Source organism: Salmo salar, chromosome 15, assembly GCF_965601325.2.
Source record: "Salmo salar chromosome 15, fSalSal1, whole genome shotgun sequence".
Taxonomy (NCBI): Eukaryota; Metazoa; Chordata; class Actinopteri; order Salmoniformes; family Salmonidae; genus Salmo; species Salmo salar.
In genome coordinates, this window is record NC_138305.1 from 113,111,575 (window position 1) to 113,125,432 (window position 13,858).

Consider the following 13,858-nt stretch of genomic DNA (forward strand, 5'->3'; position numbering starts at 1 on the left):
TACCGTGAGTAAATCTCAGTTTACCGTGAGTAAATTTCAGTTTACCGTGAGTAAATATCAATTTACATGGAGAAAATCTCATTTTACAGTGAGTAAATCTCAGTTTACATCTCAGTTTACAGTGAGTAAATATCAATTTACAGTGAGAAAATCTCAGTTTACAGTGAGTAAATCTCAATTTACAGTGAGTAAATCTCAGTTTACAGTGAGTAAATCTCAGTTTACCGTGAGTAAATGTCAGTTTGCAGTGAGTAAATCTCAGTTTGCAGTGAGTAAATCTCAGTTTACAGTGAGTAAATCTCAGTTTACAGTGAGTAAATCTCAGTTTGCAGTGAGTAAATCTCAGTTTACAGTGAGTATATCTCATTTTACATCTCAGTTTACAGTGAGTAAATCATTTCACTGTGAGTAAATCTCAGTTTACATCTCAGTTTACAGTGAGTAAATGTCAGTTTACAGTGAGTAAATCTCAGTTTACCGTGAGTAAATCTCAGTTTACAGTGAGTAAATCTCTGTTTACAGTGAGTAAATCTCAGTTTACAGTGAGTAAATCTCAGTTTACAGTGAGTAAATCTCAGTTTACAGTGAGTAAATCTCAGTTTACGGTGAGTAAATCTCAGTTTACAGTGAGTAAATCTCAGTTTACATCTCAGTTTGCAGTGAATAAATCTCAGTTTACCGTGAGTAAATTTCAGTTTACCGTGAGTAAATTTCAGTTTACCGTGAGTAAATATCAATTTACATGGAGAAAATCTCAGTTTACAGTGAGTAAATCTCAGTTTACAGAGAATAAATCTCAGTTTACCGTGAGTAAATCTCAGTTTAGAGTGAGTAAATCTCAGTTTACATCTCAGTTTACAGTGAGTAAATCTCAGTTTACAGTGAGTAAATCTCAGTTTACAGTGAGTAAATCTCAGTTTACCATGAGTAAATCTCAGTTTATCGTGAGTAAATATGAATTTACAGTGAGAAAATCTCAGTTTACAGTGAGTAAATCTCAGTTTACAGTGAGTAAGTCTCTGTTTACATCTCAGTTTACAGTGAATAAATCTCAGTTTACAGTGAGTAAATCTCAGTTTACCATGAGTAAATCTCAGTTTACCGTGAGTAAATATGAATTTACAGTGAGAAAATCTCAGTTTACAGTGAGTAAATCTCAGTTTACAGTGAGTAAGTCTCTGTTTACATCTCAGTTTACAGTGAATAAATCTCAGTTTACAGTGAGTAAATCTCAGTTTACAGTGAGTAAATCTCAGTTTACGGTGAGTAAATCTCAGTTTACAGTGATTAAATCTCAGTTTAAATCTCAGTTTACAGTGAGTAAATCTCAGTTTACCGTGAGTTTACAGTGAGTAAATCTCAGTTTACAGTGAGTAAATCTCAGTTTGCAGTGAGTAAATCTCAGTTTACATCTCAGTTTACAGTGAGTAAATTTCAGTTTACAGTGAGTAAATCTCAGTTTACAGTGAGTAAATCTCAGTTTACAGTGAGTAAATCTCAGTTTAAATCTCAGTTTACAGTGAGTAAATCTCAGTTTACCATGAGTAAATCTCAGTTTACATCTCAGTTTACAGTGAGTAAATCTCAGTTTACCGTGAGTAAATCTCAGTTTACCGTGAGTAAATCTCAGATTACAGTGAGTAAATCTCAGTTTACATCTCAGTTTACAGTGAGTAAATTTCAGTTTACAGTGAGTATATCTCAGTTTACATCTCAGTTTACAGTGAGTAAATCTCAGTTTACCGTGAGTAAATCTCAGTTTACAGTGAGTAAATCTCTGTTTACATCTCAGTTTACAGTGAGTAAATCTCAGTTTACAGTGAGTAAATCACTGTAGTTTACTGTGAGTAAATCTCAGTTTAGAGTGAGTAAATCTCAGTTTACCGTGAGTAAATTTCAGTTTACCGTGAGTAAATATCAATTTACATGGAGAAAATCTCAGTTTACAGTGAGTAAATCTCAGTTTACATCTCAGTTTACAGTGAGTAAATATCAATTTACAGTGAGAAAATCTCAGTTTACAGTGAGTAAATCTCAGTTTACAGTGAGTAAATCTCAGTTTACAGTGAGTAAATCTCAGTTTACCGTGAGTAAATGTCAGTTTACCGTGAGAAAATTTCAGTTTACAGTGAGTAAATCTCAGTTTACAGTGTGGAAATCTCAGTTTGCAGTGAGTAAATCTCAGTTTGCAGTGAGTAAATCTCAGTTTACAGTGAGTAAATCTCAGTTTACAGTGAGTAAATCTCAGTTTGCAGTGAGTAAATCTCAGTTTACAGTGAGTATATCTCAGTTTACTTCTCAGTTTACAGTGAATAAATCAGTTCACTGTGAGTAAATCTCAGTTTACATCTCAGTTTACAGTGAGTAAATGTCAGTTTACAGTGAGTAAATCTCAGTTTACCGTGAGTAAATCTCAGTTTACAGTGAGTAAATCTCAGTTTACATCTCAGTTTACAGTGAGTAAATCTCAGTTTACTGTGAGTAAATCTCAGTTTACTGTGAGTAAATCTCAGTTTACAGTGAGTAAATCTCAGTTTACAGTGAGTAAATCACAGTAGTTTACAGTGAGTAAATCTCAGTTTACAGTGAGTAAATATCAATTTACAGTGAGAAAATCTCAGTTTACAGTGAGTAAATCTCAGTTTACAGTGAGTAAATCTCAGTTTACAGTGAGTAAATGTCAGTTTACCGTGATTAAATGTCAGTTTACCGTGAGAAAATTCTCAGTTTACAGTGAGTAAATCTCAGTTTACAGTGAGTAAATCTCAGTTTGCAGTGAGTAAATCTCAGTTTACAGTGAGTATATCTCAGTTTACATCTCAGTTTACAGTGAGTAAATCAGTTCACTGTGAGTAAATCTCAGTTTACATCTCAGTTTACAGTGAGTAAATCTCAGTTTACAGTGAGTAAATCTCAGTTTACAGTGAGTAAATCTCAGTTTACTGTAAGTAAATCTCAGTTTACAGTGAGTAAATCTCAGTTTACCATGAGTAAATCTCAGTTTACCGTGAGTAAATATCAATTTACAGTGAGAAAATCTCAGTTTACCTTGAGTAAATATCAGTTTACAGTGAGTAAATCTCAGTTTACAGTGAGTAAATCTCAGTTTTACATGAGTAAATCTCAGTTTACTGTGAGTAAATCTCAGTTTACAGTGAGTATATCTCAGTTTACATCTCAGTTTACAGTGAGTAAATCTCAGTTTACCGTGAGTAAATCTCAGTTTACAGTGAGTAAATCTCTGTTTACATCTCAGTTTACAGTGAGTAAATCTCAGTTTACCGTGAGTAAATCTCAGTTTACAGTGAGTAAATCTCAGTTTACATCTCAGTTTACAGTGAGTAAATCTCAGTTTACTGTGAGTAAATCTCAGTTTACTGTGAGTAAATCTCAGTTTACAGTGAGTAAACCTCAGTTTACAGTGAGTAAATCACAGTAGTTTACAGTGAGTAAATCTCAGTTTACAGTGAGTAAATATCAATTTACAGTGAGAAAATCTCAGTTTACAGTGAGTAAATCTCAGTTTACAGTGAGTAAATCTCAGTTTACAGTGAGTAAATGTCAGTTTACCGTGATTAAATGTCAGTTTACCGTGAGAAAATTTCAGTTTACAGTGAGTAAATCTCAGTTTACAGTGAGGAAATCTCAGTTTACAGTGAGTAAATCTCAGTTTGCAGTGAGTAAATCTCAGTTTACAGTGAGTATATCTCAGTTTACATCTCAGTTTACAGTGAGTAAATCAGTTCACTGTGAGTAAATCTCAGTTTACATCTCAGTTTACAGTGAGTAAATCTCAGTTTACAGTGAGTAAATCTCAGTTTACAGTGAGTAAATCTCAGTTTACTGTGAGTAAATCTCAGTTTACAGTGAGTAAATCTCAGTTTACCATGAGTAAATCTCAGTTTACCGTGAGTAAATATCAATTTACAGTGAGAAAATCTCAGTTTACCTTGAGTAAATATCAGTTTACAGTGAGTAAATCTCAGTTTACAGTGAGTAAATCTCAGTTTACCATGAGTAAATCTCAGTTTACTGTGAGTAAATCTCAGTTTACAGTGATTATATCTCAGTTTACATCTCAGTTTACAGTGAGTAAATCTCAGTTTACCGTGAGTAAATCTCAGTTTACAGTGAGTAAATCTCTGTTTACATCTCAGTTTACAGTGAGTAAATCTCAGTTTACAGTGAGTAAATCACTGTAGTTTACTGTGAGTAAATCTCAGTTTAGAGTGAGTAAATCTCAGTTTACAGTGAGTAAATCTCAGTTTACGGTGAGTAAATCTCAGTTTACAGTGAGTAAATCTCAGTTTACATCTCAGTTTGCAGTGAATAAATCTCAGTTTACCGTGAGTAAATCTCAGTTTACCGTGAGTAAATTTCAGTTTACCGTGAGTAAATATCAATTTACATGGAGAAAATCTCAGTTTACAGTGAGTAAATCTCAGATTACATCTCAGTTTACAGTGAGTAAATATCAATTTACAGTGAGAAAATCTCAGTTTTCAGTGAGTAAATCTCAGTTTACAGTGAGTAAATCTCAGTTTACCATGAGTAAATGTCAGTTTACCGTGAGAAAATTTCAGTTTACAGTGAGTAAATCTCAGTTTACAGTGAGGAAATCTCAGTTTGCAGTCAGTAAATATCAGTTTGCAGTGAGTAAATCTCAGTTTACAGTGAGTAAATCTCAGTTTACAGTGAGTAAATCTCAGTTTGCAGTGAGTAAATCTCAGTTTACAGTGAGTATATCTCAGTTTACTTCTCAGTTTACAGTGAGTAAATCAGTTCACTGTGAGTAAATCTCAGTTTACATCTCAGTTTACAGTGAGTAAATGTCAGTTTACAGTGAGTAAATCTCAGTTTACCGTGAGTAAATCTCAGTTTACAGTGAGTAAATCTCAGTTTACATCTCAGTTTACAGTGAGTAAATCTCAGTTTACTGTGAGTAAATCTCAGTTTACATTGAGTAAATCTCAGTTTACCATGAGTAAATCTCAGTTTACCGTGAGTAAATCTCAGTTTACCGTGAGTAAATCTCAGTTTACCGTGAGTAAATATCAATTTATAGTGAGAAAATCTCCGTTTACAGTGAGTAAATCTCAGTTTACCAAGAGTAAATCTCAGTTTACTGTGAGTAAATCTCAGTTTACAGTGAGTATATCTCAGTTTACATCTCAGATTACAGTGAGTAAATCTCAGTTTACCGTGAGTAAATCTCAGTTTACAGTGAGTAAATCTCTGTTTACATCTCAGTTTACAGTGAGTAAATCTCAGTTTACAGTGAGTAAATCACTGTAGTTTACTGTGAGTAAATCTCAGTTTACAGTGAGTAAATCTCAGTTTACAGTGAGTAAATCTCAGTTTACAGTGAGTAAATCTCAGTTTACGGTGAGTAAATCTCAGTTTACAGTGAGTAAATCTCAGTTTACATCTCAGTTTGCAGTGAATAAATCTCAGTTTACCGTGAGTAAATTTCAGTTTACCGTGAGTAAATATCAATTTACATGGAGAAAATCTCAGTTTACAGTGAGTAAATCTCAGTTTACAGAGAGTAAATCTCAGTTTACCGTGAGTAAATCTCAGTTTACAGTGAGTAAATCTCAGTTTACATCTCAGTTTACAGTGAGTAAATCTCAGTTTACAGTGAGTAAATCTCAGTTTACAGTGAGTAAATCTCAGTTTACCATGAGGAAATCTCAGTTTACCATGAGTAAATCTCAGTTTACCGTGAGTAAATATGAATTTACAGTGAGAAAATCTCAGTTTTCCGTGAGTAAATATCAATTTACAATGAGAAAATCTCAGTTTACAGTGAGTAAATCTCAGTTTACCGTGAGTAAATCTCAGTTTACAGTGAGTAAGTCTCTGTTTACATCTCAGTTTACAGTGAATAAATCTCAGTTTACAGTGAGTAAATCTCAGTTTACAGTGAGTAAATCTCAGTTTACGGTGAGTAAATCTCAGTTTACTGTGAGTAAATCTCAGTTTACATTGAGTAAATCTCAGTTTACCATGAGTAAATCTCAGTTTACCGTGAGTAAATCTCAGTTTACCGTGAGTAAATCTCAGTTTACCGTGAGTAAATATCAATTTATAGTGAGAAAATCTCCGTTTACAGTGAGTAAATCTCAGTTTACCAAGAGTAAATCTCAGTTTACTGTGAGTAAATCTCAGTTTACAGTGAGTATATCTCAGTTTACATCTCAGATTACAGTGAGTAAATCTCAGTTTACCGTGAGTAAATCTCAGTTTACAGTGAGTAAATCTCTGTTTACATCTCAGTTTACAGTGAGTAAATCTCAGTTTACAGTGAGTAAATCACTGTAGTTTACTGTGAGTAAATCTCAGTTTACAGTGAGTAAATCTCAGTTTACAGTGAGTAAATCTCAGTTTACAGTGAGTAAATCTCAGTTTACGGTGAGTAAATCTCAGTTTACAGTGAGTAAATCTCAGTTTACATCTCAGTTTGCAGTGAATAAATCTCAGTTTACCGTGAGTAAATTTCAGTTTACCGTGAGTAAATATCAATTTACATGGAGAAAATCTCAGTTTACAGTGAGTAAATCTCAGTTTACAGAGAGTAAATCTCAGTTTACCGTGAGTAAATCTCAGTTTACAGTGAGTAAATCTCAGTTTACATCTCAGTTTACAGTGAGTAAATCTCAGTTTACAGTGAGTAAATCTCAGTTTACAGTGAGTAAATCTCAGTTTACCATGAGGAAATCTCAGTTTACCATGAGTAAATCTCAGTTTACCGTGAGTAAATATGAATTTACAGTGAGAAAATCTCAGTTTTCCGTGAGTAAATATCAATTTACAATGAGAAAATCTCAGTTTACAGTGAGTAAATCTCAGTTTACCGTGAGTAAATCTCAGTTTACAGTGAGTAAGTCTCTGTTTACATCTCAGTTTACAGTGAATAAATCTCAGTTTACAGTGAGTAAATCTCAGTTTACAGTGAGTAAATCTCAGTTTACGGTGAGTAAATCTCAGTTTACAGTGATTAAATCTCAGTTTAAATCTCAGTTTACAGTGAGTAAATCTCAGTTTACCGTGAGTTTACAGTGAGTAAATCTCAGTTTACAGTGAGTAAATCTCAGTTTACATCTCAGTTTACAGTGAGTAAATATCAATTTACAGTGAGAAAATCTCAGTTTACAGTGAGTAAATCTCAGTTTACAGTGAGGAAATCTCAGTTTGCAGTCAGTAAATATCAGTTTGCAGTGAGTAAATCTCAGTTTACAGTGAGTAAATCTCAGTTTACAGTGAGTAAATCTCAGTTTGCAGTGAGTAAATCTCAGTTTACAGTGAGTATATCTCAGTTTACTTCTCAGTTTACAGTGAGTAAATCAGTTCACTGTGAGTAAATCTCAGTTTACATCTCAGTTTACAGTGAGTAAATGTCAGTTTACAGTGAGTAAATCTCAGTTTACCGTGAGTAAATCTCAGTTTACAGTGAGTAAATCTCAGTTTACATCTCAGTTTACAGTGAGTAAATCTCAGTTTACTGTGAGTAAATCTCAGTTTACATTGAGTAAATCTCAGTTTACCATGAGTAAATCTCAGTTTACCGTGAGTAAATCTCAGTTTACCGTGAGTAAATCTCAGTTTACCGTGAGTAAATATCAATTTATAGTGAGAAAATCTCCGTTTACAGTGAGTAAATCTCAGTTTACCAAGAGTAAATCTCAGTTTACTGTGAGTAAATCTCAGTTTACAGTGAGTATATCTCAGTTTACATCTCAGATTACAGTGAGTAAATCTCAGTTTACCGTGAGTAAATCTCAGTTTACAGTGAGTAAATCTCTGTTTACATCTCAGTTTACAGTGAGTAAATCTCAGTTTACAGTGAGTAAATCACTGTAGTTTACTGTGAGTAAATCTCAGTTTACAGTGAGTAAATCTCAGTTTACAGTGAGTAAATCTCAGTTTACAGTGAGTAAATCTCAGTTTACGGTGAGTAAATCTCAGTTTACAGTGAGTAAATCTCAGTTTACATCTCAGTTTGCAGTGAATAAATCTCAGTTTACCGTGAGTAAATTTCAGTTTACCGTGAGTAAATATCAATTTACATGGAGAAAATCTCAGTTTACAGTGAGTAAATCTCAGTTTACAGAGAGTAAATCTCAGTTTACCATGAGTAAATCTCAGTTTACAGTGAGTAAATCTCAGTTTACATCTCAGTTTACAGTGAGTAAATCTCAGTTTACAGTGAGTAAATCTCAGTTTACAGTGAGTAAATCTCAGTTTACCATGAGGAAATCTCAGTTTACCATGAGTAAATCTCAGTTTACCGTGAGTAAATATGAATTTACAGTGAGAAAATCTCAGTTTTCCGTGAGTAAATATCAATTTACAATGAGAAAATCTCAGTTTACAGTGAGTAAATCTCAGTTTACCGTGAGTAAATCTCAGTTTACAGTGAGTAAGTCTCTGTTTACATCTCAGTTTACAGTGAATAAATCTCAGTTTACAGTGAGTAAATCTCAGTTTACAGTGAGTAAATCTCAGTTTACGGTGAGTAAATCTCAGTTTACAGTGATTAAATCTCAGTTTAAATCTCAGTTTACAGTGAGTAAATCTCAGTTTACCGTGAGTTTACAGTGAGTAAATCTCAGTTTACAGTGAGTAAATCTCAGTTTACATCTCAGTTTACAGTGAGTAAATATCAATTTACAGTGAGAAAATCTCAGTTTACAGTGAGTAAATCTCAGTTTACAGTGAGGAAATCTCAGTTTGCAGTCAGTAAATATCAGTTTGCAGTGAGTAAATCTCAGTTTACAGTGAGTAAATCTCAGTTTACAGTGAGTAAATCTCAGTTTGCAGTGAGTAAATCTCAGTTTACAGTGAGTATATCTCAGTTTACTTCTCAGTTTACAGTGAGTAAATCAGTTCACTGTGAGTAAATCTCAGTTTACATCTCAGTTTACAGTGAGTAAATGTCAGTTTACAGTGAGTAAATCTCAGTTTACCGTGAGTAAATCTCAGTTTACAGTGAGTAAATCTCAGTTTACATCTCAGTTTACAGTGAGTAAATCTCAGTTTACTGTGAGTAAATCTCAGTTTACATTGAGTAAATCTCAGTTTACCATGAGTAAATCTCAGTTTACCGTGAGTAAATCTCAGTTTACCGTGAGTAAATCTCAGTTTACCGTGAGTAAATCTCAGTTTACTGTGAGTAAATCTCAGTTTACAGTGAGTATATCTCAGTTTACATCTCAGATTACAGTGAGTAAATCTCAGTTTACCGTGAGTAAATCTCAGTTTACTTTGAGTAAATCTCTGTTTACATCTCAGTTTACAGTGAGTAAATCTCAGTTTACAGTGAGTAAATCACTGTAGTTTACTGTGAGTAAATCTCAGTTTACAGTGAGTAAATCTCAGTTTACAGTGAGTAAATCTCAGTTTACAGTGAGTAAATCTCAGTTTACGGTGAGTAAATCTCAGTTTACAGTGAGTAAATCTCAGTTTACATCTCAGTTTGCAGTGAATAAATCTCAGTTTACCGTGAGTAAATTTCAGTTTACCGTGAGTAAATTTCAGTTTACCGTGAGTAAATATCAATTTACATGGAGAAAATCTCAGTTTACAGTGAGTAAATCTCAGTTTACAGAGAGTAAATCTCGGTTTACCGTGAGTAAATCTCAGTTTACAGTGAGTAAATCTCAGTTTACATCTCAGTTTACAGTGAGTAAATCTCAGTTTACAGTGAGTAAATCTCAGTTTACAGTGAGTAAATCTCAGTTTACCATGAGTAAATCTCAGTTTACCATGAGTAAATCTCAGTTTACCGTGAGTAAATATGAATTTACAGTGAGAAAATCTCAGTTTTCCGTGAGTAAATATCAATTTACAATGAGAAAATCTCAGTTTACAGTGAGTAAATCTCAGTTTACCGTGAGTAAATCTCAGTTTACAGTGAGTAAGTCTCTGTTTACATCTCAGTTTACAGTGAATAAATCTCAGTTTACAGTGAGTAAATCTCAGTTTACAGTGAGTAAATCTCAGTTTACGGTGAGTAAATCTCAGTTTACAGTGATTAAATCTCAGTTTAAATCTCAGTTTACAGTGAGTAAATCTCAGTTTACCGTGAGTTTACAGTGAGTAAATCTCAGTTTACAGTGAGTAAATCTCAGTTTACATCTCAGTTTACAGTGAGTAAATATCAATTTACAGTGAGAAAATCTCAGTTTTCAGTGAGTAAATCTCAGTTTACAGTGAGTAAATCTCAGTTTACAGTGAGTAAATCTCAGTTTACCGTGAGTAAATGTCAGTTTACCGTGAGAAAATCTCAGTTTAAATCTCAGTTTACAGTGAGTAAATCTCAGTTTACCGTGAGTTTACAGTGAGTAAATCTCAGTTTACAGTGAGTAAATCTCAGTTTGCAGTGAGTAAATCTCAGTTTACATCTCAGTTTACAGTGAGTAAATTTCAGTTTACAGTGAGTAAATCTCAGTTTACTGTGAGTAAATCTCAGTTTACAGTGAGTAAATCTCAGTTTACAGTGAGTAAATCTCAGTTTACAGTGAGTAAATCTCAGTTTACGGTGAGTAAATCTCAGTTTACAGTGAGTAAATCTCAGTTTAAATCTCAGTTTACAGTGAGTAAATCTCAGTTTACCGTGATTAAATCTCAGTTTACATCTCAGTTTACAGTGAGTAAATCTCAGTTTACCGTGAGTAAATCTCAGATTACAGTGAGTAAATCTCAGTTTACATCTCAGTTTACAGTGAGTAAATTTCAGTTTACAGTGAGTAAATCTCAGTTTACTGTGAGTAAATCTCAGTTTACTGTGAGAAAATCTCAATTTACATTGAGAAAATCTCAGTTTACAGTGAGTAAATCTCAGTTTACATTGAGTAAATCTCAGTTTAGAGTGAGTAAATCTCAGTTTACCGTGAGTAAATCTCAGTTTCCCGTGATTAAATATCAATTTACAGTGAGAAAATCTCAGTTTACAGTGAGAAAATCTCAGTTTACAGTGAGAAAATCTCAGTTTACAGTGAGTAAATCTCAGTTTACAGTGATAAATCTCAGTTTACCGTGAGTAAATCTCAGTTTACGGTGAGTAAATCTCAGTTTACAGTGAGTAAATCTCAGTTTACATCTCAGTTCACAGTGAGTAAATCTCAGTTTACAGTGAGTAAATCTCAGTTTACAGTGAGTAAATCTCAGTTTACAGTGAGTAAATCTCAGTTTACATCTCAGTTTACAGTGAGTAAATCTCAGTTTAAAGTGAGTAAATCTCTGTTTACTGTGAGTAAATCTCAGTTTACATCTCAGTTTACAGTGAGTAAATCTCAGTTTACAGTGAGTAAATCTTAGTTTACAGTGAGTAAATCTGTTTACAGTGAGTAAATCTCAGTTTACAGTGAGTAAATCTCAGTTTACATCTCAGTTTACAGTGAGTAAATCTCAGTTTACTTGAGTAAATCTCAGTTGACCGTGAGTAAATCTCAGTTTACCGTGAGTAAATCTCAGTTTACAGTGAGTAAATCTCAGTTTACCGTGAGTAAATCTCAGTTTACAGTGAGTAAATCTCAGTTTACCGTGAGTAAATCTCAGTTTACAGTGAGTAAATCTCAGTTCACATCTCAGTTTACAGTGAGTAAATCTCAGTTTACCGTGAGTAAATCTCAGTTTACAGTGAGTAAATCTCAGTTTACAGTGAGTAAATCTCAGTTTACAGTGAGTAAATCTCAGTTTACATTGAGTAAATCTCAGTTTACATTGAGTAAATCTCAGTTTACTGTGGTATACAGCATTAGAAAGAAGTATCAACATGCAGAACTTAGTGATGGTGTCTGTCGATGAGCCAGATAGTTTAACTGCAGTTCTCTGTTTCCCCACATGGAGGCGCTGTTGTGCGGTTGCTTTCTGCCTGGGTACTGCGGTATACAGCCACCAAGTTACAAAGGAGTGGTGAGTCCTCACACTGCTCACTGTCGGGAAGGCTAATACTAACCCTGCTATACTTTAAACTAATACACAAAACGTTTTACATTTGAGTTGAAGTAGCACACCTGAGTCAAGGGCTTGATGATGAGTTGATCAGTTGAATCAGGTGTGCTGGTTCTGGAATAGTTTAAATCCAACGGACCGGCTCGGGGGGTCCCTGATGAGAGGTATGAAAGAGACTACTATAAAGCAGTGCTCCATGGTGCATGTGATCATATCCCTGTTTGTGTGTTGTCCCGCAGCATTACGTGGACGGGGGTTTCTCCAGTATCCAGCCGACCAACTCCTGCCCGATTGGCCACACCATCACTGTGTCTCCATTCGCTGGTGAGACGGACATCTGCCCAAAAGACCCCGCCCCACTGTGTGACCTCGTGGTGAGCGGAGCGAACCTCCACTGCAGTCTTGTCAACGGTTATCGGATCCTAGACGCCATCTACCCCTACAACTGGGAGGTATAACCCCAAAACAAACCCCTACCTCTCCACCCAGCCCTCTACCCCTCCACCCAGCCCTCTACCTCTCCACCCAGCCCTCTACCCCTCCACCCAGCCCTCTACCTCTCCACCCAGCTCTCTACCCCTCCACCCAGCCCTCTACCCCTCCATCCAGCCCTCTACCTCTCCACCCAGCCCTCTACCTCTCCACCCAGCCCTCTACCTCTCCATCCAGCCCTCTACCTCTCCACCCAGCCCTCTACCCCTCCACCCAGCCCTCTACCTCTCCACCCAGCCCTCTACCCCTCCACCCAGCCCTCTACCTCTCCACCCAGCCCTCTAACCCTCCACCCAGCCCTCTAACCCTCTACCTCTCCACCCAGCCCTCTACCCCTCCACCCAGCCCTCTACCTCTCCACCCAGCCCTCTACCCCTCCACCCAGCCCTCTACCTCTCCACCCAGCCCTCTAACCCTCCACCCAGCCCTCTAACCCTCTACCTCTCCACCCAGCCCTCTACCCCTCCACCCAGCCCTCTACCTCTCCACCCAGCCCTCTACCCCTCCAGCCAGCCCTCTACCTCTTCAGCCAGCCCTCTACCTCTCCACCCAGCCCTCTACCCCTCTACCTCTCCATCCAGCCCTCTACCTCTCCACCCAGCCCTCTACCTTTCCACCCAGCCCTCTACCCCTCCACCCAGCCCTCTACCTCTCCACCCAGCCCTCTACCTCTCCACCCAGCCCTCTACCTCTCCACCCAGCCCTCTACCTCTCTACCCAGCCCTCTACCTCTCCACCCAGCCCTCTACCTCTCCACCCAGCCCTCTACCCCTCCACCCAGCCCTCTACCTCTCCACCCAGCCCTCTACCTCTCCACCCAGCCATCTTCCCAGCCCTCTACCTCTACACCCAGCCCTCTACCTCTCCACCCAGCCCTCTACCTCTCCACCCAGCCCTCTACCTCTCCACCCAGCCCTCTACCCCTCCACCCAGCCCTCTACCCCTCCACCCAGCCCTCTACCCCTCCACCCAGCCCTCTACCCCTCCACCCAGCCTTCTACCTCTCCACCCAGCCCTCTACCCCTCCACCCAGCCCTCTACCTCTCCACCCAACCCTCTACCTCTCCACCCAGCCCTCTACCTCTCCACCCAGCCCTCTACCCCTCTACCTCTCCACCCAGCCCTCTACCCCTCCACCCAGCCCTCTACCTCTCCACCCAACCCTCTACCTCTCCACCCAGCCCTCTACCCCTCCACCCAGCCCTCTACCCCTCCACCCAGCCCTCTACCTCTCCACCCAGCCCTCTACCCCTCCACCCAGCCCTCTACCTCTCCACCCAGCCCTCTACCCCTCCACCCAGCCCTCTACCTCTCCACCCAGCCCTCTACCTCTCCACCCAGCCCTCTACCCCTCCACCCAGCCCTCTACCTCTCCACCAGCCCTCTACCTCTCCACCCAGCCCTCTAC

At 37.6% G+C, this 13,858-nt stretch overlaps 1 protein-coding gene across 2 annotated transcripts in view; it reads left to right on the top strand.

The window, feature by feature from the left end:
* The window catches only part of pnpla1 (patatin-like phospholipase domain containing 1), a 75,450-nt gene that overhangs the window by 22,512 nt on the left and 39,080 nt on the right, over positions 1–13,858 (top strand). For both annotated transcript variants that reach the window (XM_045695260.2, XM_045695261.2), the window contains exons 3-4: positions 11,854–11,919; positions 12,198–12,410. In XM_045695260.2, coding sequence (XP_045551216.1) covers positions 11,854–11,919; positions 12,198–12,410 — 279 coding nt within the window. The remainder of the gene's footprint in view (positions 1–11,853; positions 11,920–12,197; positions 12,411–13,858) is intronic.